The following is a 25,217-nucleotide window of genomic DNA, read 5'->3' on the forward strand; positions in this document are numbered from 1 at the left end:
AAACATCCAATCAAACGTCTCACTCCGGCTATTTAAACAACGAGTTCCGGCAGCCTCAGAGCAGTCACCTGCATGTATTCATCCGCGCAAGTATAAACAGCCGTTAAGAACCGTTTTTCTGTAGCTCGGTTCTGTAGACGGTTCGGTTTCGTCCACAGCGAACCACAGCTGGTTCTGTTACACCAGGAGGGAAACACACAATAACAAAACAGAATCTCAGCATTTGTTGGTGAAGGCCTGAATGTATACATCGTGGCAAGGCGTCGCCTTTAGACATGAGTGGATTATTTTATGACAAACACTTGTCTGCATCCGAGGAACAGCAGGGAAAATGCAGCACTGGTGTCAGGTTCAGCTACAGAATCAGCTCTCTGCAGAGAAATACTGTATATATATGTAGCCGGGGCATATTGCCCCCCCGGTTGTGCTCCTGCACCTTCTTCCTCCTGCCCATATATGGGAGAGACTGTGACAGAGCACAGCTGGCTCGTTAGGGAGACAAGTAATCAGCACTGGTATTTAAAAGCAGGTAGATTGCTGAGGAGATCAGATGCAGGCTGATGACTCATGCAGAGGTAGGCTTACCATTGATTGAGAGGTGAGTTTAGAATTGTTCTAATTCTGCCACTGATTGTTGCAGGAAACTGACTTTAAAGAGTGACATCAAGAGCACTGTGTACTGGTTTTACTGTAGAGCAGGTAAGGGCTGTTCCTTATGATTACCTGGCTGTCTAATGCTCTTGTTAACTTGATTTCTTTTGTGTGTAGGTTGGCCTGCTACTGTTTCAGGTTTAGTTCTTGATTTGTTTTTAATTTTCTTATCTGTAACTTATTAGGGAAAGGGGTTCCTATTTTAGCCTTCGGGCCTGTTTTAAGGCAGGACCTATGCTGTCCCTGGATCTTGGGCTGTTTTATCTAGATTGAGGAGATTAGTGGGAGGGGGGCTTTTCTTTTCTGTTGTATTCACCAAGGGTTTGGTGTGAGTGTGTTTTTGTTGGGGAGCACTTAGGTGTATTTAGTTATATTTGCATTTTCTTTATTATTATCCCTTTCCACCCAAACAGTCTGATTTTATCTAATTGGATTTTAACTATTTTTCAGCTTTCAGGATCCGAGGGCCAGCATAGACTCCCATTTTTTTTTTTTTGTATGATAAAGTAAACTGACTATTTTACCTTTTTGAAATATTGTGAGTTCAATAAAACATTTATAATTTGCAGCAGTGCCTCTGTCAATTTCTTACAAATTTATCTGCGTGAACTGGCAAAAAGATCTAAAGCTGTACCCAAGGGGAGATATATATATATATATATATATATATATATATATATATATATATATATATATAATTTAGTAAGGAGGTTCCAGGTTTATTACTAATATATTCAGGGCTGTGTCTGACTTCAGGTAGAAAACTAGAGAATTATCATTTCCTGTGAAACTGCTAAAGGCTGAGTGACTTGTAGCTGAAACAAGCAGAAAGAAACACAAATGAGCTAAACAACATTAAAAGCTAAAATTAGCAAACCCATTGCTAAATGCTAAAGTTAGCAAAACTAGCTAAACGTTAAAATTAGCAAAACTGTAGCTAAAAGCTTAAATTTGCAAAATAGTACTTAAAACTAAAGTGAGCCAGACTGTAGCTAAAGGTCAAAATGTGCAAAACAGTAGCTCAAAGCTGAAGTTAGCAATACTAAAGCTAAAGACTAAAATTGGCAGATAAAATAGTAGGTAAACGCTAAAATTGGCAAAACATATGGTAAAACCCTTAGTTTTAGGTAAAATTTTAAAAACTAAAATAAAAAAAAATAATAGCTAAAATGTACAAAACAGTAGTTAAAGGCTAAAATGTGCTAAAGAGTGGCAAAAACCTACATTAAATTATCAACAAAACAATAAGTAAAAGCTTAAATAATCAACCATAGCCAGAAGCTAAAAATACCTAAAGGCTTAAAGTAGCAAAGCTGTAGCTCAAAACCAGAATTTTAGGTATAATCAAAGCATTTTAGAAACAAAATAGGATAAGCATAAATTAGTAAAACCTTTTTTAAAGAATTAATTTCAGTTTTTTAACTAAAATTGGCAAAACAGTAGCTAAAAACCTAAATTTGAGGTAATAAATAAATATAAAAACTAAAATAGCAAAATGTAGCTAAAAGCTTTAAATACCATAACTATAGCCAAGGACTAAAATGGTGGAATCAGCATTATCAGATCTAATCCTAATAAGAACTGTCTTTAAAGCTTTTATCTGTGATTGTACAACAGGAATACAGATAAAATAAAGTATGACTGGGAAAGAATGATGAGCTGCAGAAAATAATGTAGATCTGAGGATAACAAAGATCATTTTTATAACATTGTACTTTATAATAGTTTGGTGGTCTTTCCTGTAGCTGTTAATAATCTGATCAGTGCAGTAATTATCTAAGTAACAGGAAGTGATAAATAGTTTAAAGTGTAAATGTTATATTTAAAGCTCAGGGTGAACTTTAATCCAGCACAGGTTTTATTTCTCTGCAGTAAAATGGGCTCATCCTCCTGCAGGACAACTTTACTGACTTATAAAACATCAGGACACGAAGAATAAAACCTAAGAGCAAAGCGTTAAAGGCTGGTTTTTTACATGATAGATGGGAAGCAGTGTAGCGCATCTGTGACTGCGTAACACGCCGATTTGAGCGCAAACTCTGCGCAAACTGAGGCTTCTGCCGCTCATCACCTTGAACCGCGCGGTGTCTAGTTTTTCGGGCGGACGTGCTCGCTGCCTTGGAACATTCTCTCCACTGTGCGTGGTTGTGTGTGTGTGTGTGTGTGTAAGTGTGTGTGTCGGTTATGTGTGTGAGCGTAATCTGCCTCCATTCGTGTTGATGTCGACTCGCTGCCACCGACTCTCACGGTGAACCGACGGGATAAAGAGAACCAAAAAAAAAAAAAAAAGCCCGCCCGCCCGGTGAACCCCGCCGCACGCCGACCGGTCAGAGTCCGCCGCTTCCACCGGGGGTCGAAACGATGAGCCTGCCTCGGCCGGACGAGTTCAAGCCTCCTCCGGAGTGCCCGGTCTTCGAGCCTAGCTGGGAAGAATTTCGAGACCCGTACGCTTTTATCAACAAGATCCGGCCCATCGCGGAGAAGACGGGGATTTGTAAGGTCCGGCCGCCTCCGGTGAGTCCGATGAGTTGTTTCGAGCCGTTTTCGGAGGGCGCGGATGCTGAATTCGTCGGGGCTTGTGGATGGACCGAGCGCTGGGATTTAAAGGGACTGTTCAACATGGCGGACACACGGCGGAGCTCATTCTTTGTGCTGCCGCGGCCGTCTCCCCGTTTGCTCGCTCGACTCGAAGCCGCCACGCGTCGCCCCTCTCTCGCCCCGCGGTCAGCCGTTCGTGTGCTGGGAGCGGTGCTGCGGGCCGTGGCTCGCCGGGAAGGCGGCGGAGCCTCGCTGGTGCTCGAGCCTCCGAGCTAACAGGCTAACCTGTCATAATGTGGCTCGCTCGCCGCTTTGACATTAAAAAAAGCGACGCGGAAGGAAGCCGCTCGGCTCCGAAAAGTCAAAGATGATAATAACTAATAAATGTGTCCGACATCAGCTGAGCGCTGTTTTCTTTTTTATCTCGTTGGTGCCTAAATGTCGCCAGAGCCCAGGGGCTGCCGTGAATTATGGACAGTTTTTTTTTTTTATTGTATTTTGTTTTATTTTAATAGCATCCTATAACAAGTTGGGCCAGCCGGGGAGCTCCATCACTTCTTTGGGCCACTTTCTAACAAACACCAGAAGCAGAGTGGCTTCATTTCACCCGGATGCAATCAAATGAAGACATTTTCCATTATTTTTAAAGTGTCATCTCCTTTTTGCTAACACTGAAACAAGTATATTTTCTGCTCTTTACGGGAGGGTAAAAAAAGGCCCTTATGTTGAATGAGCCAAGTTTGGTGTTTTTGGTTCAATCTGCCTGAAATAAAGTTGAGCTGCAGGCTGTGAATGTGAGCTCCCAGAGAAAGAAAGAGGCTGTCTTCATGTATGAGCCTGTGTTGGAGGGTGTTGTCCTCCATGTTGGCTTTGTGGTAAGCTGGACTATTGAGTTTAGTCTTCCATCTGGCCATTTTGTTTGCCAGTGGGGGGATGTTGGCTTCTCACTTTAGGCAAGAACTTGGGGCCCTTCTTGTGTGTCTGGGTGTTTTTCTAATGAAATGAGATTATTTTTTTGTGTTGTTTTTAATGACATAGAAACATCTCTCTCTCTCTCAGAGCAGGCCTTGTTCTTTAGCTTCTAACATTTTGTTCATGCTGTCACATTTATTTTATCTGCCCAATTTTAAGTTGAACTCGGTTAACTCGAGGCCCTCTCAAACCCGGCAAAGCCCCTTGAGGGTCAGTTTTCCCAAAAGGAAACCCGGCCGGACTGAATAATCTCCCAGGATTAGTGATTAAAGTTTTCAGTGGCCGAACAGAGATGATAAAACCTGCGTGCGGCGAGGCTGCTCAGGCTGTGTGGCTCGTTGACCTTCATGTTTCCTTCTGTTCCCGTTCAGGACTGGCAGCCTCCATTTGCCTGCGATGTTGACAAGCTTCACTTTGTTCCTCGGATCCAAAGGCTCAATGAACTGGAGGTAAGTTTTGTTATTCAGATTTCAGCCGTGTTTTATTTGACTGCTATCGGCTTGTGCATCGGTGCTCCAAAGCTGTGCTTTCTCTGGACCTCGTCTGTGTCGTAACTGAGCCTTTATTACTAATATTTATGGAGAAATCTTATCATTTAGTCTAAAAATACACTAAAAGGTGTGAATCCGAGCCCGTTCAGGTTGTTTTGGTGCCTTCCTTTGAATGCTTTGGATTTTTTTTTCTGTTAATCTTGTTTATTGTTGTCATTACCCTGTTTGTTTTCAGGCACAAACCAGAGTCAAGCTCAATTTTTTGGACCAGATTGCCAAGTTCTGGGATCTGCAGGGCTGTACCCTGAAGATCCCTCACGTGGAGAGAAAGATTTTGGACCTTTATAAGCTAAATAAGGTAGATTGTTGGTTGTATTCATAGACAGATGTATCCTTTGAACCGGGGTGTCCAATCCTGGTCCTCGAGGGCCACCATTCTGCATGTTTTACTTGTTTCTCTGCTCCAACACACCTGATTTGAATCAATGGGTGATTAACAGGCTTCTGCAGAACAAGAAGAGGTAATTTAAGTACTAAATCAGGTGTGTTGGAGCAGGGAAACAAGGAAAACATGCAGGATAGTGGCCCTCGAGGACCAGGGTTGGACTCCCCTGCTTTAAACGGCCAAGAGTCGGACGTCGTGACACGTCTCTCTGTCCCTGCAGCTGGTAGCAGACGAGGGTGGATTTGACATCGTCTGTCAGGACAGGCGATGGACCAAGATTGCACTACAAATGGGCTTCACCCCCGGCAAAGCTGTCGGCTCCCACCTGCGAGGGCATTACGAGAGGATCCTGTACCCCTACAACCTGTTTCAGAGTGGGGCGAACCTGCTGGTGAGCACACACACGCGTGTTAGCAAAAGATATCAGACTATTTTCTGCACGCTCCGTGTTGACGTACAACCCACATGTCTCTGGTTTTTACTATTCAGAGCTCAATTTAAATTCTACTAAAATGTCAAAGTTGTAATTTTTTAGCGAAATACTAAATGTGTGAATTTACAGCCATGAAAAGGTCCAACTGCAGAGGTCACGCCTAACTTCTTAAAGCCATAGAAGCTGTCAAAATATGCAATTTTTCAATGTATTTTTTTTAATTTGAAGTTTGATCCTTCTAACAGTTTCCACATCATTAAATGATTGTTTGGGGGTTAATGTAACTCGAGTCTGTCTGAAGTGAACTCATCAGTGTTTGAACGTAAACAAACAGCTCGTAATTGTTGGCAACAAAACTGGACTCTGCTGATTTCCCTCATTTATTACAAATTATGCGGTGGACCTTTGGCAGTGATGGATCAGTATTTAGTGGTTATTTATATCACAGATGATACACATGTACAAAAAAATTCAAATAAAAAAAAACAAAAACATTGGATATTCTCGTATTTTGACAGCTTCTATAACTTTAAGTTATTAGACTTTAAGTTTCGGCTCTTTCAGTCAGTCTTTCTTCTAAATTCAGAGAGAAGCAGTGAGCAACATACGTGTTTAAATTTTAATTATGGTCGATTCAAAAGGCCTTGTTTAAAAATTCATAAAACTTTCATAAAACAAGCACTATTCTTCACTTCTGATTGTTATATCTCTTTTTTAAAGCCACTCTAATAAAATAAAAGACACAATCTTTAATCAGTTTAATCAGGTATTTTGGTTACAATGAAAAGAAAATGTGCCTTTACATGGAGCAGATGTTTTTATTGTCATAAGTTGAGTAATTTATCCTCCTCTGCATATAAGCATGCAAATATTTTAAACGCGTTGTGACTAATGGATGAGCTTTATCTCCTCCTGTTTGTGCCTGAACTCCTGCCGTCTTGCAGATGAATGAAGTTGGAATTACTCATTTCTAAATCCCACTTTTTTAAACTTCAGACACATTTACGAAAGCAGCGTGTCTGCAAGACCAGATAATTTAATAATCACAACTTTATTGTAATAATAATAACATAAATACAGCCTTCCTTTAGTTTTACACCACTCCTGTTTTAATCCAAATGTAGTCTGTTTGTGTTCTTCAGAAATTTACCATTTAGATTAAGTTCCTGGTGTTGGTAATGTCATTATTCAAAAATACTCATTTTTTATATACTTACTTGTGATTTATATCACATGTATTCATTATTATACAAGGATATTAAAGCAAACTGTCTGTTTTGTCTCTAATAAGACCTTAAATTATTAGAAAAAGTGAATTTCTGCTCATTTCTCATCTCAAAAACGTGGAAGATTGTTAAAGTGAAGAAAAGTTTAGACTGGCACTCGTGTTCAGATCTGATTGGGGGTTCTGTCGGGGTTTGCTCTCCAGCTGGACCCTCCTGTTCTGTTTTGGTGTTTTGTCTTTTAATGCGCATTAACAACCTAAAGCTTCCTAACAAGAGAGCTCGATCCAGATCACAGGGCCTCTTGGACAGGTCGCCCTAAAACCTTTAACTACCAAAGCTCTCTTCTGCCTCAGGCTCCAGATCCAGCTTCCAAACTGATGCGTTTGGAGGCTGATCCTGAATTTCAAAAGGTACGTTTGTGTCACGACTTAAAGAAAGCTGCACTAACATGAAAAATGAACACAAAAAAAGCATGTTATCTGTGTTACTTGTGTTTTCATCCTAACGGAGGCACATTTGCAGACTATTATTGAGACTTTCTTCAGTTTCCAGCCTCAGATCAGTTGACTGAAACATTACCAGCTGAGTTCAGCGGCTTCTTGGCCTAAATGTGAAAGTGTCGTGGTTTTGTTTTCGTGCCAGGCAGCAGCAATTAGGTCACAAACTGACAAATCGTAGATCTATTTTTTTCCTTTGACACTAATAAACTAAAGGTAGCTTTATGATTGTTCAGCTGAAGTGGCAGTTTAAATAATAAAGTCTGTGTCGTGCAGCGATCCCATTGCTCCTTCATTTTTTAAAGCATTTCTTCTCATCGATGTCACATCTCTTCTTACCATTTGGACCATGTTCCGTACGCACCGCTATCCACCACTTTAGTTGAGTAAATACCTGTTTGTCACCCCCTCAGTTCCAGTTTGTCGTTATTGTTTTGAGGTTACAAACTCTCACTAACCACATCCTTCTCTTGACCTTTTCGTCTTTCTGCTGCAACGTCAATGTGCGAGACATCTTTCAGCCACATTTGATACCTGCTGCACTTCGATACGAGACATATTTCTCTAAAGTTATAACTACAGCACCCTTTTAGGCCACGTGTGATGGTGCTCCTCTACTTCCTGTGTTTTTAAACTTCCTCGTCAACGCTTCAGTGTCTCCAGGTGTTTCCAGTCAGGCACCTGAACGCCTTTTAATCACCAGGTAACTGGGTTTTAAACCGGCTCTCTGTCCCCCCCCCTCAGTGTGTTCAGAAGTTCATCCAGCCCATGGAGGACCCCGACAGCCTGGAGCACAAGGTGCAGGACCAGGCTCAGAGGCAGCCGGCGCCAACGCCTGACTCCTGCCCCGGTGCTCGCCGAGCCAAGCGCATGAAGTGCGAGGTGGGAACCACAGACACCCCACAGCGCGGGCTTCGCTGCTCGCCGCAGGTTTCCACAGTCACGTCACAGTTCTAGTTCCGTGAAGTTTCACTTTGTGTGTTTTTTCTCTTTGTTTAGGCCACCTGTGTGAAGACTGAACCAGGTGAGGTGGGTGAGAGCAGGCCCAACCTAAGGCGGAGGATGGGCTCGTTTGTTGCCAAACCTGAACCAGGTCAGACTCCTCAATTCAAAGAACAGTAACTCTAATATACCTGTGAGGGAACATTCATTTCTCAGTACTTCTGTTTTATATCTGTCTCCTTGATATGAATGTTTTTAAAACAGCAGAAAAAATAAAACTCTTCTGGGCACTGATGAGTTAGCAGATACTCACCTGATCTCTGAACATGTCATACCTGATTACAAAACAAACAGTAAAATAACTGATGTGTAATTATTTTGATTTAGCCTCTTTTTAATGTGCAGCTAAAGTAAATTGTTTCCATAGTTTTTCTAGTAGATGCCAGTCTTGGTAATTGTGAGGCTTCTTGTTGTCCTGCAGAAAAACTGATCCCCATTCCAGTGAAACAGGAACCCGTTGAGTTTAAGGAACCAATAATTGAAACCGACAAGTTCAAGCCACGGTACAAGAAGATGATTCCTCCTGTTCCTCCAAGTCCAGTAAGTAGGAACATCTTCTGTCTTTTACAGAACATACTCTTAAGAAAGAACATGTCCTAAAGGGTTAGTTCAGCTCTTTTAAAGTGGGAATTCGTGGAAAGGTTATGAAGGATTAATATCTTACCTGTTCTAGATAGCTCTTTGAACGATTACCTCATCAATCCGATCAAAGTGGAAAGTTGTCTTAACAGAGGATCAAGCTTAAAAATGTTAAAGGCTTCACATGGACACTATTTTATACACTTTTTACATCGCCATCAGTTTCACATCACATGATTATTTATGTACAGTTCTGTAGTTTTATGTGCCAGAGCAAATAGCAGCAGCAGCTAGCTGTGGAACTTCCTGTGCAGCCTGGGCCTGTTCCAGCAGGTGCGCCATAATATTTCTGACAAAATAACCATGCAGTTCAAAGCTGATGACAGTGTAAAGGTTTCTAAAAAGTATTGTTCCTGTGAGTTGTTTTAAGACAGCAGCATACCACTTTGGCCTTGACCCCACTTGGACTAGCCGTTTGCTCATCAGTCCAATCAGAAATAAACTCTTGTTTCTCCAAACTGGGGTTCTTCAAATAGCTATCAACAACAGGTGATATGAAAATTGTTCAAAACCTTTCCACAGAACCTCTCTTAGAAAGATCAGGCATCAAAACTCAGCTGGAACCTCGTAAAGGAGACATTTAGGATGCTACCCTTTATTCACAAGTTAAAACTAGTTCCTAAAGTCTTATTGAACTCTCTGCGTCATGCTTTAGCTAAAATACAACAGTTTCTTCTGTGGTCTTCATATCCAGTCCAGTCCCATTTAATCCAACTTTATTTGTAAAACACTCTAAAACAGCACAGCAGACTGAAGTGTTATATTGAGTGCCCGTGTAGATTCTCAGTCATCCAGGACATAGTAAATCCAAAAAAGATTAAAAACATAAACAACCGGACTTCTGTTCTGTAGCTGAAGATGTTTCGCTTCTCATCCGAGGAGTTTTCTCAGAGTCAACAACAAAACACGGCTCACACAAAACAAACAAAAGAAAAAAACCTGGCGTTTACCAGGACGATCCTGGCCGGAGCGATGTGTGTCTGTGGAGCCAAGAGGACGCAGGTTGTTCAGGTTCACCCTGTGCCAGCGGGAACAAGGGGAGCAGGGTCCACAGTGCTGAAGCACCTCATCTGAGCCGACGACAGGTACCAACCAGGTGTCGACAGGGTGGAGGGAATGCCGTGAAGCAAAGAGCACCCCTTTAAGCGCCGTCTGAGAAGCCTCAGTAAAGCGCACCAATGAAGCCTTCATCCTCAGCAGCCTGCTGCTGCATTTGTCTCGGCAGAGATGGGGCCGGAGTGCAGCGCAGGTTGCCTGAGATAAAAAACGGGGGTCCCAGCCAACGGATGTCACTATTTCAGTAGCTCAAAGTTGCAAATCCAAGAGCGTTTGGTGATTGTACACCACTAAAGAGTTGAGATGCTGATTAATATGTGACACAAACAAAAAAACAAACAACGTTGACAGTGACAGGCGGCATACCACACACACAGGCACCATCTTGTCCAAAATGTGTTTTTTATAGCTCGACAGGAAGGTCATGATGTCAAAATCCCTTCATAATTTTTCCGTCCACATACAAGCTTGATAAACTCTGGACTTTGCTGTCAATCAGTGACTTTCAGAGGCTAACATGAACTGTTGCTAACCTGCACTATGGTTTTATTTATAAGTTGGTGTTTGTGTTTGCAGGTTTCAGTGCTGCGCTGCTGTAACAAATTGACAATCAGAGCTTTCAGCTTTAATGTGGGGAAAAAACAATTAAAACAGAGCAAACAAATAAGACTTTTTCTACCTGAGTCATTAAATGAAAAAAAAAAACAAAACGTACTGACAGAGGATTATCAACACATTTCTCTGTGAGGTGAACTAATTAGCCGTCGATGGGAGTCTGCAGTTAATTGCAGAGGAAATGAAAGCAACTTCCCACTTCTGAGGTGCAGTAAACACAGTGGGAGCTAAAAGTGGGTTGAAATAAAGGTAAGATGGCTGAACAGCTGAATCTGTGACACAGGAGTAAATATTGGGTGACTCACAGAAAGGCAGCCTGAAGAGTCAGGGTGTGGTACAGAGGTTTTCAGCAGGTAGTCCCTTCAGACACAGAAAAATAAAAACCAGAGTTTATATTTATGAAATAAATGTATTTTCACAAAGAATGTAGCTTAAAAGAGTTTTATTCCGTGAATATTTACTGATGATGTTTTGCTGTGCCTTCATAACCAAACCAGTTAATAATTCAGAAATTTACAAAAGATTTGATGACCATATACCTGATATAAAGGTCTATAAGCCAGCCTCAAGTTTCCAAAATATCCAAAACATATTTTATCCATCACAGATATTCTCCATCTTTGCAGTGAATCTTTAAGGGTTTGAAGACAGGCTCTGCTCTGAATGAAGCAGTCCTCCTATCAAATGTCTGGATTTTTGTTGACATCGTTTCCCTTTGTTATCCAGGTGGATCTGGTCGTGTGTCTGGTGTGCAACAGTGGGGGAGACGAAGACCGTCTGTTGCTGTGTGACGGCTGCGATGACAGCTACCACACCTTCTGTCTGATCCCCCCTCTGCAAGACGTCCCCAGAGGAGACTGGAGGTGCCCCAAGTGTCTGGCTCAGGTGATGATCAACAGCAGAGGCAAAGATGTTATTGACTATTTAAAGGGCACATGCTGCTTGAATATATTGTGACATATATATTTTATTTGGATCGCTACGGATTTACAGTCGCTTCAAAATGTACTCCCTTCACTTTTTTGCAGTTCTGTTGTTGCAGCCTTTCTATACAACCGTTTCATGTTTTTTTTTTCTTAATATTCTACACCGAGTACCCCACAAAGACAAAGTGAAATCAGACTCTTATAAAACCAAAACACTGAGATAGATAGATAGATAGATAGATAGATAGATAGATAGATAGATAGATAGATAGATAGATAGATAGATAGATAGATAGATAGATAGATAGATAGATAGATAGATAGATAGATAGATAGATAGATAGATAGATAGATAGATAGATAGATAGATAGATAGATTTTATTTAAAAAGGGACAATGTACAACTCAAACATAAATGTCACTATTTAATGTGCTGTACCAGATTATAGCAAAAGTTAATTCACACCTGCAGTCCCTTGACAAGTTACAAAAATAGATAGACTATGCAAAAATAAAATAAGACAGAGAATATAACACTATAAGTTGCTTTCTAATCTCGATACACAAACACACGTACAGACCTAATCACTGGCACACACAGTCATACAGTTCATGTTTACATACCAGCAGCCTCTTCTCATGAGAACCAGCCTCCTTCCAGATACTTTGATATTGACCTTTTAGCTTTATTCAAAGGGCTTCTATTTAAATTAGTCCTCAGACTCATAAGGCTTTGTGAACACGTCACCCACCGACATAAAACACACACAAGGTCAGACGTTTACGTACAGTCATTAAAAATGTCACATTAATTTCGGGGCTTTTAATATTTCTTTGAACCTTTTTTTTATTCAGGGTTCAATGATCATCAAAGATACAACTTCCAAGATTTTTTAAAAACAAGATTTGGGTGCACAAATTAGAATTTATTGTAGATTTTAATCCACTCAGGCTCAGATATATACACTGGTAAATATACATTAGCAAGTTGCATCTCAGCTGCACAATATTTGTTGCCACCAACAATCTTCTCCCATAATTCTGGCAGATATTTGACAACTAAATGGTAAATGGCTAAATGCACTTGTCTATCGCTTTATCTAGCCCAAGGACCTTCACATTACATTCAGTCATTCATCCATACACTGATGGTGTCAGTCACTTCTGTGAGGCAGATTACACCAGCGCCACCAAATGCTATGACCACAAGTAATAGGCAAGGCAGGTAAAGTGTCTTACTCAAAGACACAACAGCTGAGATAATGTAATGGATTAAATCCTGTCCTTTTTTCGGACAGCTTCCAGAGTCAAAGGAGGAATTATGAGCTGATAGTTTAGAGGCAGCTCTGAAACAAGTTGATCTGATGAGACCTGAGCTTATGCAGACAGCTCTATGAAACTTTTTTTTTCCTGCCAAATGTTGGACGTTGAATTAATAATTGTACATTAATAAGAAAAACCCGCCAAAACTTTGCGTCCTTTTACAGAATAAGAATAAAATTGACAAAAATCACAGAACTGAAAGTGAAACATGTTGAAGAACGGCCTCTGGCTGCTGCGTCACACACACTGTTTACCACGTAAACATTAAACCTGTCTAACTGTCCCTGCAGGAATGCTGCAAACCTCACGAGGCGTTCGGGTTTGAACAAGCACACAGGGACTATTCGCTGCGTGCGTTCGGGCAAATGGCCGATGCCTTCAAATCAGATTACTTCAACATGCCAGTTCACGTAAGCAGTAAACGTTATAAGCCAAATATCTTAGTTGTTCTTGCTTTCAGCATCTAAATAATATTAGAATTTCTCCCTTGTCGTCGTCACAGATGGTCCCCATGGAGCTGGTGGAGAAAGAGTTTTGGCGTTTGGTCGGAGCCATCGAGGAGGACGTCACGGTAGAATATGGGGCCGATATCGCATCGAAGGAGTTTGGGAGTGGATTCCCAATTCCAAATGGGAGATTTAAGGTTTCCGCAGCAGATGAGGTAACTCCTCGGAACAGAGCTTCCATATGTCAGTGGAATCTAAACATTTAATTCGGTAGATTTTTGCACAGCAGCTTCCATTCCTTGCCCTGATGTTTTTGGCTCCTCTTGCAGAAATACCTCAAATGTGGCTGGAACCTAAACAACTTGGCAATGATGAACCCGTCGGTTCTGACTCACGTAACAGCTGACATCTGCGGGATGACGCTGCCGTGGCTCTACGTCGGCATGTGCTTCTCCTCCTTCTGCTGGCACATCGAGGATCACTGGAGCTACTCCATCAACTACCTGCACTGGTACAGCTGCACCAATCATCCCCACGTTGCCGTTTTATTGATCAGTGTCAGAAACTTGAAGAAGTTACTTGTTGTTGAGGGATCTTTGTGTGTTTTTTATTTGCTTCAAGGGGGGAACCTAAAACCTGGTACGGAGCTCCTGGGTTTGCAGCCGAGCAGCTGGAGGAGGTGATGAAGAAACTGGCCCCGGAGCTGTTTGAGTCGCAGCCCGACCTGCTGCACCAGCTGGTCACCATCATGAACCCGAACACCCTGATGGCTCACGGAGTCCCTGTTTGTATTACTGAGGCTCCTTTCTGCTCTCTTATCCACAGCGGCACGCCGCTGATCCTTTCAACCAATGAATCGCGTCTCTGTTTCAGATTTACAGAACGAACCAGTGTGCTGGCGAGTTCGTCATCACGTTTCCCAGAGCTTATCACAGCGGCTTCAATCAGGGCTTTAACTTTGCTGAGGCAGTCAACTTCTGCACTGTGGACTGGGTCTGTATCACTTCAGACGTGTTGTTCTTACAGAGATTTTAGTTATCAGTGATTGTTGTTTCAAAGGTTCAAGTGTCATCTTTTGTTCAGTCGCTCAAAAGTGAAATACAATAAATTTTCTTTCACACAAGACTAAGAAACATGTAAATTCATCCTATTTAAGAAGCTCAGACCCATGACAGTTTTCAATTTTTGCTTTTAGAATTATTTTAATAGTTTTTATTATCGCAGATGTTTTGCTCGTGTCTTGGTGTGTTTGTTTGCCTGCGGCGTTAGCGAAATATCACATGAACCACTGGATGGACTTTAATCATTGGATGTACATCTACAACTAATTAATTCTGAAGTCAGCTCGATTCAAGATGGCCGTTACAGCTAACTGACCTTTGTCGACACAATAATTGCTACAACTCAGTCAATTTTACAGATACTGAGCTAAAATCTGGTGTGGTAGTAGCTGAGAGTCAACCCCACCTTATACTCTGAGCACTAATAGATCAATCGAGATCTGTTTTTAAAACTTTACCAGTAACTATTGAAGTCAGTGTTGATTGTCTGTTAGCAAAGAATCTCATGAAACACTGAATGAATTTTAATTATACGTTTAGAAAATAATCATTAGATGTACATCTATAACTGATTAACCTTTGGAATCAATCCTATTCAAGATGGCCGCCACAGCTAATCAACATTATCCAACACAAAAATAGCTATAACTCAGTCAGTTTTACAAATACTGAGCTAAAATTTGGTGCGGTAGTAGCTGTGAGTCACCCCATAACACATATTCTGACCGTGACATCTTGTGATATTGCATGAGATTGTGAAATACAACGTTATGTTCAAGGTTTGACCAAAACAGCTACAACTCCATCATTTATCAACATTGCATGATCTCAGCCTAAAACTCTGACATTCCTTCAAAGAATGCTAGGCCTTTAGTTGAAATCGTTCTTATTAAATTATGCTCCTGCCCCACCAATTACACTCTGGAGCTTGTCCTGTCAGATCTTATTCGAGAGCAATTAGCAGCGATCAGAGGAAAATAACTTCCAACCCATTTTTTTCCCTCTCTGTCCGACCAGATGCCTCTGGGCAGGCAGTGTGTGGACCACTATCGCCTGCTGCACCGGTACAACGTGTTCTCCCACGACGAGATGGTGTGCAACATGGCCAGAAAAGCAGGCGCTCTCAGCGTGGTCCTGGCCTCAGCTGTCCATAAGGACATGGTCCTCATGATCAAAGAGGAGCAGGAAATGAGGAACAAAGTGAAGAAAATGGTACTTTGTAATGTCTTTTTGGGGATTTGGCTCTTTAGCCTTTTACGCTGCACACAAGCGTCTGAATGTAGACATTTGAAGTTGCATTTTCCTGAAAACAATTTGAAAACTGAGCTCCTTTTCAGTGTGGAAACAATAATAATGTCCCACTTTTATGCACATTTTGAAGCTTTTAACACACGTTGAATAGAAAGCAGAGTGACGCCATGTTCTCAGAAGTAGACACAATAAACTTGTTGCTCTCTACATGAATTTGCCTAATCGTCGGTTTGTCCTTTTTCCCGCACCGACAGGGCGTGTTGCATTCTCGGGAGGCAAAATACGATCACCTCCAGGATGATGAGCGACAGTGTGCCAAATGCAGGACCACGTGCTACCTTTCTGCCATCACCTGCCCCTGCAGCCCAGGAGTCCTGGTCTGTCTGTACCACATCGATGAGCTCTGCTCCTGCCCGCTCTCCAACTACACACTGAAGTAGGTCCTACTGGAACTGGTCCTAAAGCAGTCAAAACATGATGAGAGTGAAAAGATGTGCCGAATATTTTGCCGAAATAAGGCACCATTCAACAGAATAGTTCAAAGGGCTCTGTGAGATTATAAGAACTGAAGAGTTTCTTGAAAACAGAATATCTGTCAGGGTTTTCTGGCTGCATCCAAACAACAAAAAGACATTCTGACACAATCAACCAGCATGGGGTAAACGAGTGAAAATCATGCTCTATTAAACATAGGCTCAATAAATACCAGAATTCATTCTTCCATCATCTTCTGTTTCGTTTGAGTTTTGATGGGCTTTAGAGGCCACTGTTGTTGAGATAACCAACTAATGCTAATGTTTATGAGTTTCTGTTCAACAAATTGCGATGTGGAGCAACATCATGTCACTTCCTGCCAAGCCCTTACTAGGGTAAAATGAGTCATGTAAATATGCTGGAGTCAAAAGTGACAATATTAGTGGCGTTGTGCTTGAAAGCATCAAAAGCAATGCTGTACTCTTGTTTTGAAGCAGTTTTCTCAGCAGACGTAACAGGAGTTTCATTCACCGCCAGTCAAAGCGACTCCTAAAAGGAGGCGGGGACTTTGCAGAGAGGCTAAGTAGCTGTCTGAGTGGCTCCACTCTACCGCAGATAGCTTTTCCCTTGCTGGGAAAGCAGGAGCTAAAGATATTTTAAAGGCAGTTTAACGAACCTCAACCAACCACAGCTCCTGAAGTGTGGGCATGACAAAGAAGAAGACGAAATCTAGTCTGAAAGCCTCTACTTTTTTCCCTGTTTCAAACTCGGGATCTGCAGAAAGTGATGTGTGTGTCTTTGTTTTGTTTGCTGCTGCAGTTACAGGTATACGATGGACGACCTGTTCCCAATGATGAATGCTGTGAAGCAGCAAGCGGAGCTGTATGATGAATGGGCCTCCCGCGTGACCGAGACTCTGGAGGCTAAACTGGAAAAGAAGAAAGGTGCACATCAATAAAACGGACCTTAAAGAACCATATGTGCCGTCTGATAAAGCTGCTTTTAATTAGTTCAATTTATTTCTTTAGGCATGCCACCACTGTAAATTAAATTGTGAGCAAAATGAAGAGAGTTTTATTCTGAGAGCCATGTCTCTGAAAACCTTGTAGCTACCAGACGTGAACTGCTTTTTTATTTCCATACCACCTAATTTAAACATTTACTATTACTAATTTCTATAACTCGAACTGTGACCTTGCAGAAACCTTAACACAAAACACTTTTTAATGAGTAAGTTTTAAAAAACGGAGACCTTTGAGCACTATTTGCAAGACTTAGGAAATAGATTTTAGTAATTAAAGTTTTAAGCAGATATAATTTAGTAAAACCCTTGCCATTCTTATCAGAAGTGACGATTAATAAGTAGCCAGACAGTCACCAGGGTGATTTCAAGTGTGCCATCAGGTTTTGTATCAGACTGTGACTAACCCTGCGTTCTCTCCTCAGGCCTGCCAGTCTTTCGCTCCCTTCTTGCTGAGTCAGAGTCCAAGCTGTTCCCCGACAACGACCTGCTGCGGCGGCTGCGTCTGGTCACACAGGATGCCGAGAAGTGCGCCTCGGTGGCGCAGCAGCTGCTGAACGGCAAGAAGCAGACCAGGTGACATTTATAACCTCTGTCGCGCCGCCTGGGAGTTATAGATTTGTTATTTGCTCCCGCCTGTCGGGGAGCAGTATTAATGGGGTTGATGTCTTCATCACTCAGGTATCGATGTGGGACCGGGAAGTCCCGCAGCCAGCTGACTGTGGAGGAGCTCAGCTCGTTTGTGAGGCAGCTGTATAACCTCTCCTGCAGCCTCCCGCAGGCGCCCTTGTTGAAGGTAGGTTCAGGAAGAGAAATGGGTTCCGTTTCTTAAAATGTCGTTTAAACTCGTGTCACGTTTTATTAAGTACCTCTTGGTGGACATGAGGAACCAGATCGGTGCACTGCATGAGCAGCGTTCGAGCCACATTATTACATAATGGTTACCAAAGCTATAAACACTTGTCTGTTTTGACTTATCCGTGTTTTTTTCCCAGGAACTCTTGAATCGTATCGAAGACTTCCAGCAGCACAGCGAGAAGGTCCTGGCAGCAGAAGACCACAGCGTCGCGGAGATCCAGAGCCTGCTGGACGTCAGTTTTGACTTTGACGTGGACCTGCCGGAGCTGCCGCAGCTCAGAGAGAGGCTGGAGCAGGCTCGGTGGCTGGAGGGGGTGCAGCAGGCCAGCGCCCAGCCCGTCACCCTCACTCTGGAGGCCATGCGGAGGCTCATCGACCAGGGAGTCGGTTTGGCACCTCATCCGTCTGTGGAGAAAGCCATGGCTCGCCTTCAGGAGCAGCTCACTTTGTCTGAGCACTGGGAGGACAAGGCGAGCAGCCTGCTGAAGGCCAGGTGGGGGCAGCACTCACTGATCAGTGAAGATGTTTGCATCTAAGCAAGGAGGAAGAAAAAGAAAAAAAAAAACACCCAAAAGACCAAGAGCATCACATTACAATCAGATGTTACTGCTCTGACTTTCCAAACACACAGCATAACTTCTGAAATATTATCTTGTCTGTGAGCTTCAACTCTTTGTCCAGATATTTGCACTGATTATTAATGAATCGTGTAATTCTTACGTCAGTGCTCCTGATTATGCTTCATTTTAATTCCAGCTAGTGCAAAATGCTGCTGCTAGAATATTCAACAAGATCAACAAAAAGTGAGCATCACATTTAGTTTTGCCCTCATTCCATTGGTCCACAAAGCTGTTCAGTATTAACTGTCATAAGTGCTTTTTTTAAGGCTTTTATTAATGGCATGGCTGTCAGGAACATGTTTCTCTTCTCTCCATTGTCAGATGAACTAATCTCAAGTCAGGGCTCGAATGCCTAGAGTTTTAAAAAGTGTTTTATTATTTCATTGCTCTTTTTTTGATCCAGAAGTTAAGGTTTCGGAGGGTTTGAAATGTTGAGAAGTGTTTTATTCTTTATTTAACCTGTCTGGACAAGGATTTTAAAATCAGGTTTAATTGTGTTCGTTAGTTATTAAATATTTTGAGAGCCTTTTCTTAAGCTTGTGTTTAGACTGTTGTAGTGTTAGAGAGTATGGAGCTGAAACAAACATTGTGCCAAAGCTGATGTTCATCACGTGTGTTTTCCTGGCACCAGACCGCCGCACTCCATAGAGACGCTTAGCGCCGCAGCTGAGAAGGCATCAGGAATCCCCGCTTACCTCCCCAACTGCCTGCTCCTCAAAGACACCATCAGAAAAGCCCGAGAGTGGCTCCAGGAAGCCGAGGAGCTTCAGGTTAGGACACTGCATGATGCATGATGAGCAGATGACTCAAGAGGCAATAGCACGGTAAAATAATCTGCCTCTTTCAGGCCAGCGGCTGCATTCTGCTGGTGGACAGCCTCTCTGACATGGTGCTACGGGGACAAGCCATTCAGGTCCAGCTGGAGCCCTTAGAAAGACTCGAGTCTTTATTGGCAGATGTGCAGCAATGGAAAGAGTCCACAGCAACAACTTTCCTCCAAAAGGATTCAACGCTTACCTTACTAGAGGTACGGTAATATTCTACAAATTTGAATTATTTTTGCAAACAGCTGTGTTAATGCTCGGGATTTTCTTTTTTGTGTCCCCAGGACAAATCAGTCTTCTAAGTATAAACTGATACGGAGTCTCAATGTAATACTTGCATTATGTTGCGTTATTTTTAGAGCACAAACTTGCAGATTACAAACCATAAGTACATTAAAATATTAAAATCATTAAAGTCCATCCTGTGGTCGACACTTCAGTGGCTCTACACTGCAGTAAAGAAAACATGTTCACGTTAATCCTCAAGTTGTTTTTATTAACATTAAAGTTTGTGCCATTATGCCAGGTGAACTTCTTTATACGGCTCTGGGCTTGCCTTTTTGGTTATGTAATGTCAGATGGATTGGATGGACCAGGATTCCAACAGCTTCAAATTTTCTCCACCGCAGTGATTAGTTGATCATCCAGAGCAGTAAATTCATTCTGGGATCGTTTTTGCTTTATCGCTGTCCCGTGGAAGCTTGTCTCTTCTCATTAGTTCCCTCTGCAGTGTTAAGGCTCCATCATACTCCATAAGAAGTCAAGAAGTTGGTTCTCGGTCACATGGTTACGAGACGTTTGTTTTCAAACACACCTTTCATCGTCCACGAGACACTCGTATCAGAATTCCCGGGAAGCTCCTCCCTCCTCCTGCGGCGTTAAAACAGGATTCTTCCCGCTGGCTATTCAACTCTCCTGTCCTTAAACAGATGTTTGCTTCCCTTACCGCGATCAGACGTGTTTATTAAACCGACAGAGACAGTCACAGCCATGAAGAGCCTCCTGTGTCTCCGCTCGGTCTTTTTAAGTTCGTAGGTTTCTACGTTTTTGCTGGAACAGTTGTAAAGACGGCTGTATTTTCTATCGGCCTCCAGCTGCTTCTCAGCGGAGCAAAATGACTCCATTAAAGCTCACCGGCTTTTCTGCGTAAACACATAAACACGCCCACAACAACTTCTGACCAATCACACAACACTTGAGACAAACCTCTGTGAGAAAAGGTTTGTCCAGGGGTGGGTGAAGCTGCTTCGCAAATAAAATGGCACAATTTTTGTCAAGCAACCACTTGAATGAGAGCCGACTTCGTGACTTGTCATGGAGGATGGAAAGGCCTTTAGAGCACTCAGCCCAGGGTCGAATTAAGATGTCGGTATTGAATGTAGCTTGATATTACCGACACAAGAAGTACCTCAATTGAAAAGCTTGTAAGAAGCTACTGAACTGCTCTCATTTTGTATCTTAACATACTTCCATACTGCAGACACGTTGGCACGTTATATCACAGCGTTTCATGGCAGCTGACGTAAAACCATCGACAGTAGGTCAACAACAGAGAGAGACAGAGGAGGGTTGTCAGATACTCTTTATACCAATCAACAAAAAAAGGTTTTACAAAAGCACACCCGTTGTCACAATTTACCAAAACAGATAAGTAGCTTTTTCTGACAATGTCGTGATACTAATAACTGTTTCTAGACAACATGATCAGCTTTATCGTGCTTGGAAATGACAGTTTGGTTTTCAGATTATGCTCGATTAAAGATCAGATTAGTTTAAAGCTCATTTAGAAACACTGACATGGAGAAAAGTTTGTCAATAACTACTAAAAAATAGAATCACATCAAGTTTTATGTTACTTTTATATTGTGAGGAGTTTTTTAATAACCTAAAACTAGTTATTACATAAATAATGTTTAGTCATTTTTTTAAAAAGTTCAACATTGGCTTTTTGTAGGTCATCATGTGTAATGTAACCCGCTGGTGAATTGAATGTCTTAAATGTTTTTTTTTCCTACAAAACACAAACAATTTAAATCAGCCTCGCATTCATAACGAGTCAGAAAGTTGGCTGTGGGTGTTAGTTCAGAAGCTTCATAAATCTTCTGTCTGATGCAGGTCCTGTGTCCACGATTCGAAGCTGGGAATGTTGGTTCTCCAAAGAGGAAGGCCAAGAAGGGGAAGGACTCACTTAAAAGTAACAAAAAGAAACCCGCACGGATCAACACTCTGAGCGACGTGGAAAAAACTCTTTCAGAAACCAAGGATGCTACCTCTGCGGTACGTATGAGAACTTAAAGAGCTGCAAACTGTGGAACAGGATTCGATGAGGCAGTTAGACTGAAACGTAACTTTCTTTCTATAGAAGAGCTCATTGTTTGACTAAAGGCTCCAAGTTAGTTTCACTTTTGTTTTGGACTCTTTGTTTTGGCCTGAGGTTCCCCTGCTTTACTGCCACACCCAGTGTGTTTTTAATGTCCTCCGTCAAACTGTTGAAGAACAGGAACTGGTTTGGAGTGAAGTGAAGTGAAGAAATAAAGAGGCTGATTTGGAAAGTGACAGTGACAGAAAGTAGAAGAACAGGAAAGGTCCATGAACCGTAGTGAACGTATACAAACAACACTGCTGAACAGATCCTCTGTAGTGAACTATGACAAAAATCAGATTTCAGTAAATATACTGACTCTGGACATTTCATTCACCAGATGGCGGCTCTGGAGGAGCTGCGTGTGAGGGAGATGGAAACGTTTTCTAATCTCAGGGTAGCAAACGAGTCGAAGCTCCTCCCCACCGCCGACTGCATGGACCTGAAGGTGTGCCTCTGCCAGAAGGCGCCCATGGGCGCGATGCTGCAGTGTGAGCTCTGCCGGGATGCTTTCCACAGCGTGTGCGTCAGAGACCCGTCAGACTCGTGTGAAACCCAGCCGTGGCTCTGTCCACACTGCCAGCGATCCGAAAAGCCCCCGCTCAGCAAAGTCCTCTCTCTGCTAGCGTCTCTCCAGAGCATCGGCGTGCGCCTGCCAGAGGGCGATGCCCTGAACTATCTTGTAGAGAGGACACTTAACTGGCAGCACCAGGCGCAGCAGGTTTCACAGACATGTAACCTACCAGAGCTGGAGGAGAGACCAGGGACCCCTCCCACACTAACACACTGGGTGTCGGGCTGCGACAACACTCACAACAACTCTCAGGTCACTATTTGTCCTTTATTCCTGTTTTTTCTGTCTGATGCCTCACTGTGGATGTAAAGTTTGATGCTTGGTGGTCTCCACGCAGGCTCCTTGTCTGACTCCAGAGTGGAGTAGGACGAGCTACGCTCAGACCGTCTTCTACACCGAGCAGAGATGCATCCCGCTGCAGGGTCAGTCAGAGCTTCACGTGTGGCTGGATGAGGAAGAAAGAAGCGAGCCTTTCTGCAGTTTCAACACAAGTAGTGGTTTTCACCTTCTGTGTGTTCAACAGGTCTGAGCAGCGATCTGGAGGAGCTGATGGTGGAGGGGCTCCTGCTGCAGGTGTCTCTGCCGCAGGTCCAAAGCCTCTACCACATATTACTGGACCGGGCCAGCAGCCAGAACACAAACAGGTCCACGTCGCCATCGCAGGAGGAGGCGACAGACTGTGACACTCACGTGCAGTTTATCTCTCAGGGAACAAATACGCCACTGAACCAGGCAAGACAGAAAAGAATTCCCTGATCGAATGCTTATCGCCCGCCGCCTTTTATGAGAGCGTTTTAGAGTAAGATCATGTCATGACGAGAAGGGACGGACTTCTAGACGTTTTAGTCAAACCTTGTAAATCTGTGATCTCGTGAGATGTATTAGTGCTCAGAGGATGACTCTCAGCTACTACCACATCAAACTTCACCTCAGTAAATTTAACAAAGGTAAAGCCAGTTTTGTGTTGGATAAGCTCAGTTAGCTGGAGCAGCCATTTTGAATTGGGTTGTCTCCCAGTTATAGATGTCCATCCAGTGATTACTCTCTGAAAGTTTCAGACAAACCAACACAGACACAAACCTTTGGCGGTGGGCGATAATAACGAATTAAAAAGATTTGAGAAGTTGTCTCGGTGTGGGTGTTATTGGTGTGTCTTTGTTTTCAGGATGGCACCAACAGCACGAGGGACGCCATGACTTCCTCTGAACGCAAAGCAAAGAGGCGTCTGGAGAGGGAAGGTTTGGATGCGGAGCGCCGGGGGAAGGACAAAAAGCACTCGCATAAGAGACAAAGGATGAATAAAAAGAAGCTGCAGCGCCGGCCGGCTTCCACCTCGTCCTCCCCGCGCTCCGACTTCTCCCAGTCTGACGACTCGGACGAGGAAATGGCCGTGTGTCCGGCAGAGAGCTGCCAGCTGCCAGAGGGAGACGAGGTGAGGGGAACCAAAGTCTGACAGATAAACACCTAGAAACGGAGAGTGCCGAGCCTCAAAGCCGTCTGCAGGCCTGATAATGAGACGGGGTTTTCTGTGCGCCTGCAGGTGGACTGGGTCCAGTGTGACGGCAGCTGCAACCAGTGGTTCCACCAGGTGTGTGTCGGCGTCACACCGGAGATGGCCGAGAAGGAGGACTACATCTGCGTGGCGTGCACGCTGAACGACGGCCACGCGGGGAAATGAACCTCGAGCCTGCGTCGCGTCATCAGTCCGTTACTGAAACCTCGAACCCTGGATGTGTCACTGATCCCCCACCTCCTCCTTCCCCCTCCTTCCCCCTCCTCCCCCTCCTCACCCCCCCACAGTCCCCGTCCCGATCTGTCCAAACCCTTTTGGTAACAATGGTGCTATCTCCTCTTTGACTTGTCGTCCAGAACTATAATGTTCAGTTTTGGGGTGTGTTTTTTTTTGTTTTTATTTTTTTGTATTTTTACATATATATTATATACTGTATATTTCTTTCTTGTTATGAATTGTTTGTGGTTGTCTGAATGAAAAAAACAAAAAAAAAACAGGCCATGAAGTGTGCTGCATGGGACTTCATTTCATCAGCACACAGGAGTCTTACACCATGACACCCCACGTACAGAGAGTTAATTAAGGATTAAAGTTTATCTTCTTTGGAGCCCTTTTTGCATGTTTAACCAGAGTTATGGAAACAGAAGTTGAGGTTATCACCCTCCCCTTAAACCCCCTGAAAAGTAACTATGACATTTTTTTTTCTTCTTCTTGAGAATCCAGTGTTTAGAACATGCATCTTATTATAATTACCCCCCTCCCTCCCTTTATTGTTTTGTTTTTTGTAAAATAGGTTTATTTATCTGAGCAATAATTTTTTTGTCTGAACTGACTTTTATGGCTTGATCTCCTTGAAGTTGTGTTTTAGCGGTGGTGATGTGATGTACAGAGAGCCGCGCAGACGGAGGCGCGGCGCAGCAGGCCGAAGGAAAAACTGGCTGCAGACACGCAGATCCACAGAGCGTAGCCCTGCATATGATACAGAGGAAAGGACACGAGAAAAGTGAAGATGTTACAAGTTTTTATTGTGGAATAAAACCCTTTTCTTCTACAGAGAAGTCTTCTCATTTCACAGATTGTCGTCAGGCTTGATTTGCGTATAACGGCTTTAATAATTAAATTTGGGCAGATCCTTTATGACCCAGGCCTTGTGTAAGAGCGCTTTTATTTTTAGTTTTTGTGGTTGGTAACAAGTGTTTATTGTTTGGGCAGATACAGACAGAAATGTTAGTGATGGAAAGCTTTAGTCACGGAAAGTAAAAAGTCTTCAATGTTCGTCATAATTCAATTCGTTACAATCCCTCTTTTTAATCATTATTAGATCAGAATCAGTCTTAATACTGCTAAAATAGATGTCAGAGATTTAACATCTCCCAATAACCATTGCTAGAATCGCTGG

At 42.9% G+C, this 25,217-nt stretch overlaps 1 protein-coding gene across 2 annotated transcripts; it reads left to right on the forward strand.

The window, feature by feature from the left end:
- The first annotated feature begins 2,835 nt into the window (after positions 1-2,835).
- kdm5bb (lysine (K)-specific demethylase 5Bb) lies at positions 2,836-24,871 on the forward strand. Of its 2 annotated transcripts, XM_017409619.3 has the most exons (28): positions 2,837-3,165; positions 4,533-4,610; positions 4,888-5,010; positions 5,318-5,488; positions 7,110-7,166; positions 7,998-8,135; positions 8,253-8,346; positions 8,677-8,795; positions 11,292-11,450; positions 13,105-13,224; positions 13,317-13,475; positions 13,590-13,771; positions 13,882-14,044; positions 14,134-14,253; positions 15,339-15,533; positions 15,827-16,008; positions 16,866-16,990; positions 17,493-17,643; positions 17,749-17,863; positions 18,063-18,418; positions 19,177-19,315; positions 19,393-19,572; positions 21,485-21,646; positions 22,072-22,557; positions 22,643-22,727; positions 22,829-23,037; positions 23,471-23,737; positions 23,846-24,871. In XM_017409619.3, the coding sequence occupies exons 1-28, from the start codon at positions 3,013-3,015 to the stop codon at positions 23,981-23,983; spliced, it is 4,626 nt and encodes a 1,541-aa protein (XP_017265108.1). In that variant the 5' UTR covers positions 2,837-3,012; the 3' UTR covers positions 23,984-24,871. The 2 variants fall into 2 exon arrangements, with proteins under 2 accessions (XP_017265109.1, XP_017265108.1); XM_017409620.3 differs by lacking the exon at positions 7,110-7,166 and having other exon boundaries at positions 2,836-3,165.
- The last annotated feature ends 346 nt before the right edge of the window (positions 24,872-25,217 follow it).

This window comes from Kryptolebias marmoratus, linkage group LG8 (assembly GCF_001649575.2).
Source record: "Kryptolebias marmoratus isolate JLee-2015 linkage group LG8, ASM164957v2, whole genome shotgun sequence".
In the NCBI taxonomy this organism is placed as follows: domain Eukaryota; kingdom Metazoa; phylum Chordata; class Actinopteri; order Cyprinodontiformes; family Rivulidae; genus Kryptolebias; species Kryptolebias marmoratus.

Coding starts and splice junctions, on each gene's coding strand:
- kdm5bb (XM_017409619.3), top strand. CDS start 3,013: ATGAGCCTGCCTCGGCCGGACGAGTTCAAGCCTCCTCCGGAGTGCCCG. Junction 13,772..13,881: donor TCCATCAACTACCTGCACTG/GTACAGCTGCAC, acceptor ATTTGCTTCAAG/GGGGGAACCTAAAACCTGGT. Junction 18,419..19,176: donor AGCAGCCTGCTGAAGGCCAG/GTGGGGGCAGCA, acceptor TCCTGGCACCAG/ACCGCCGCACTCCATAGAGA.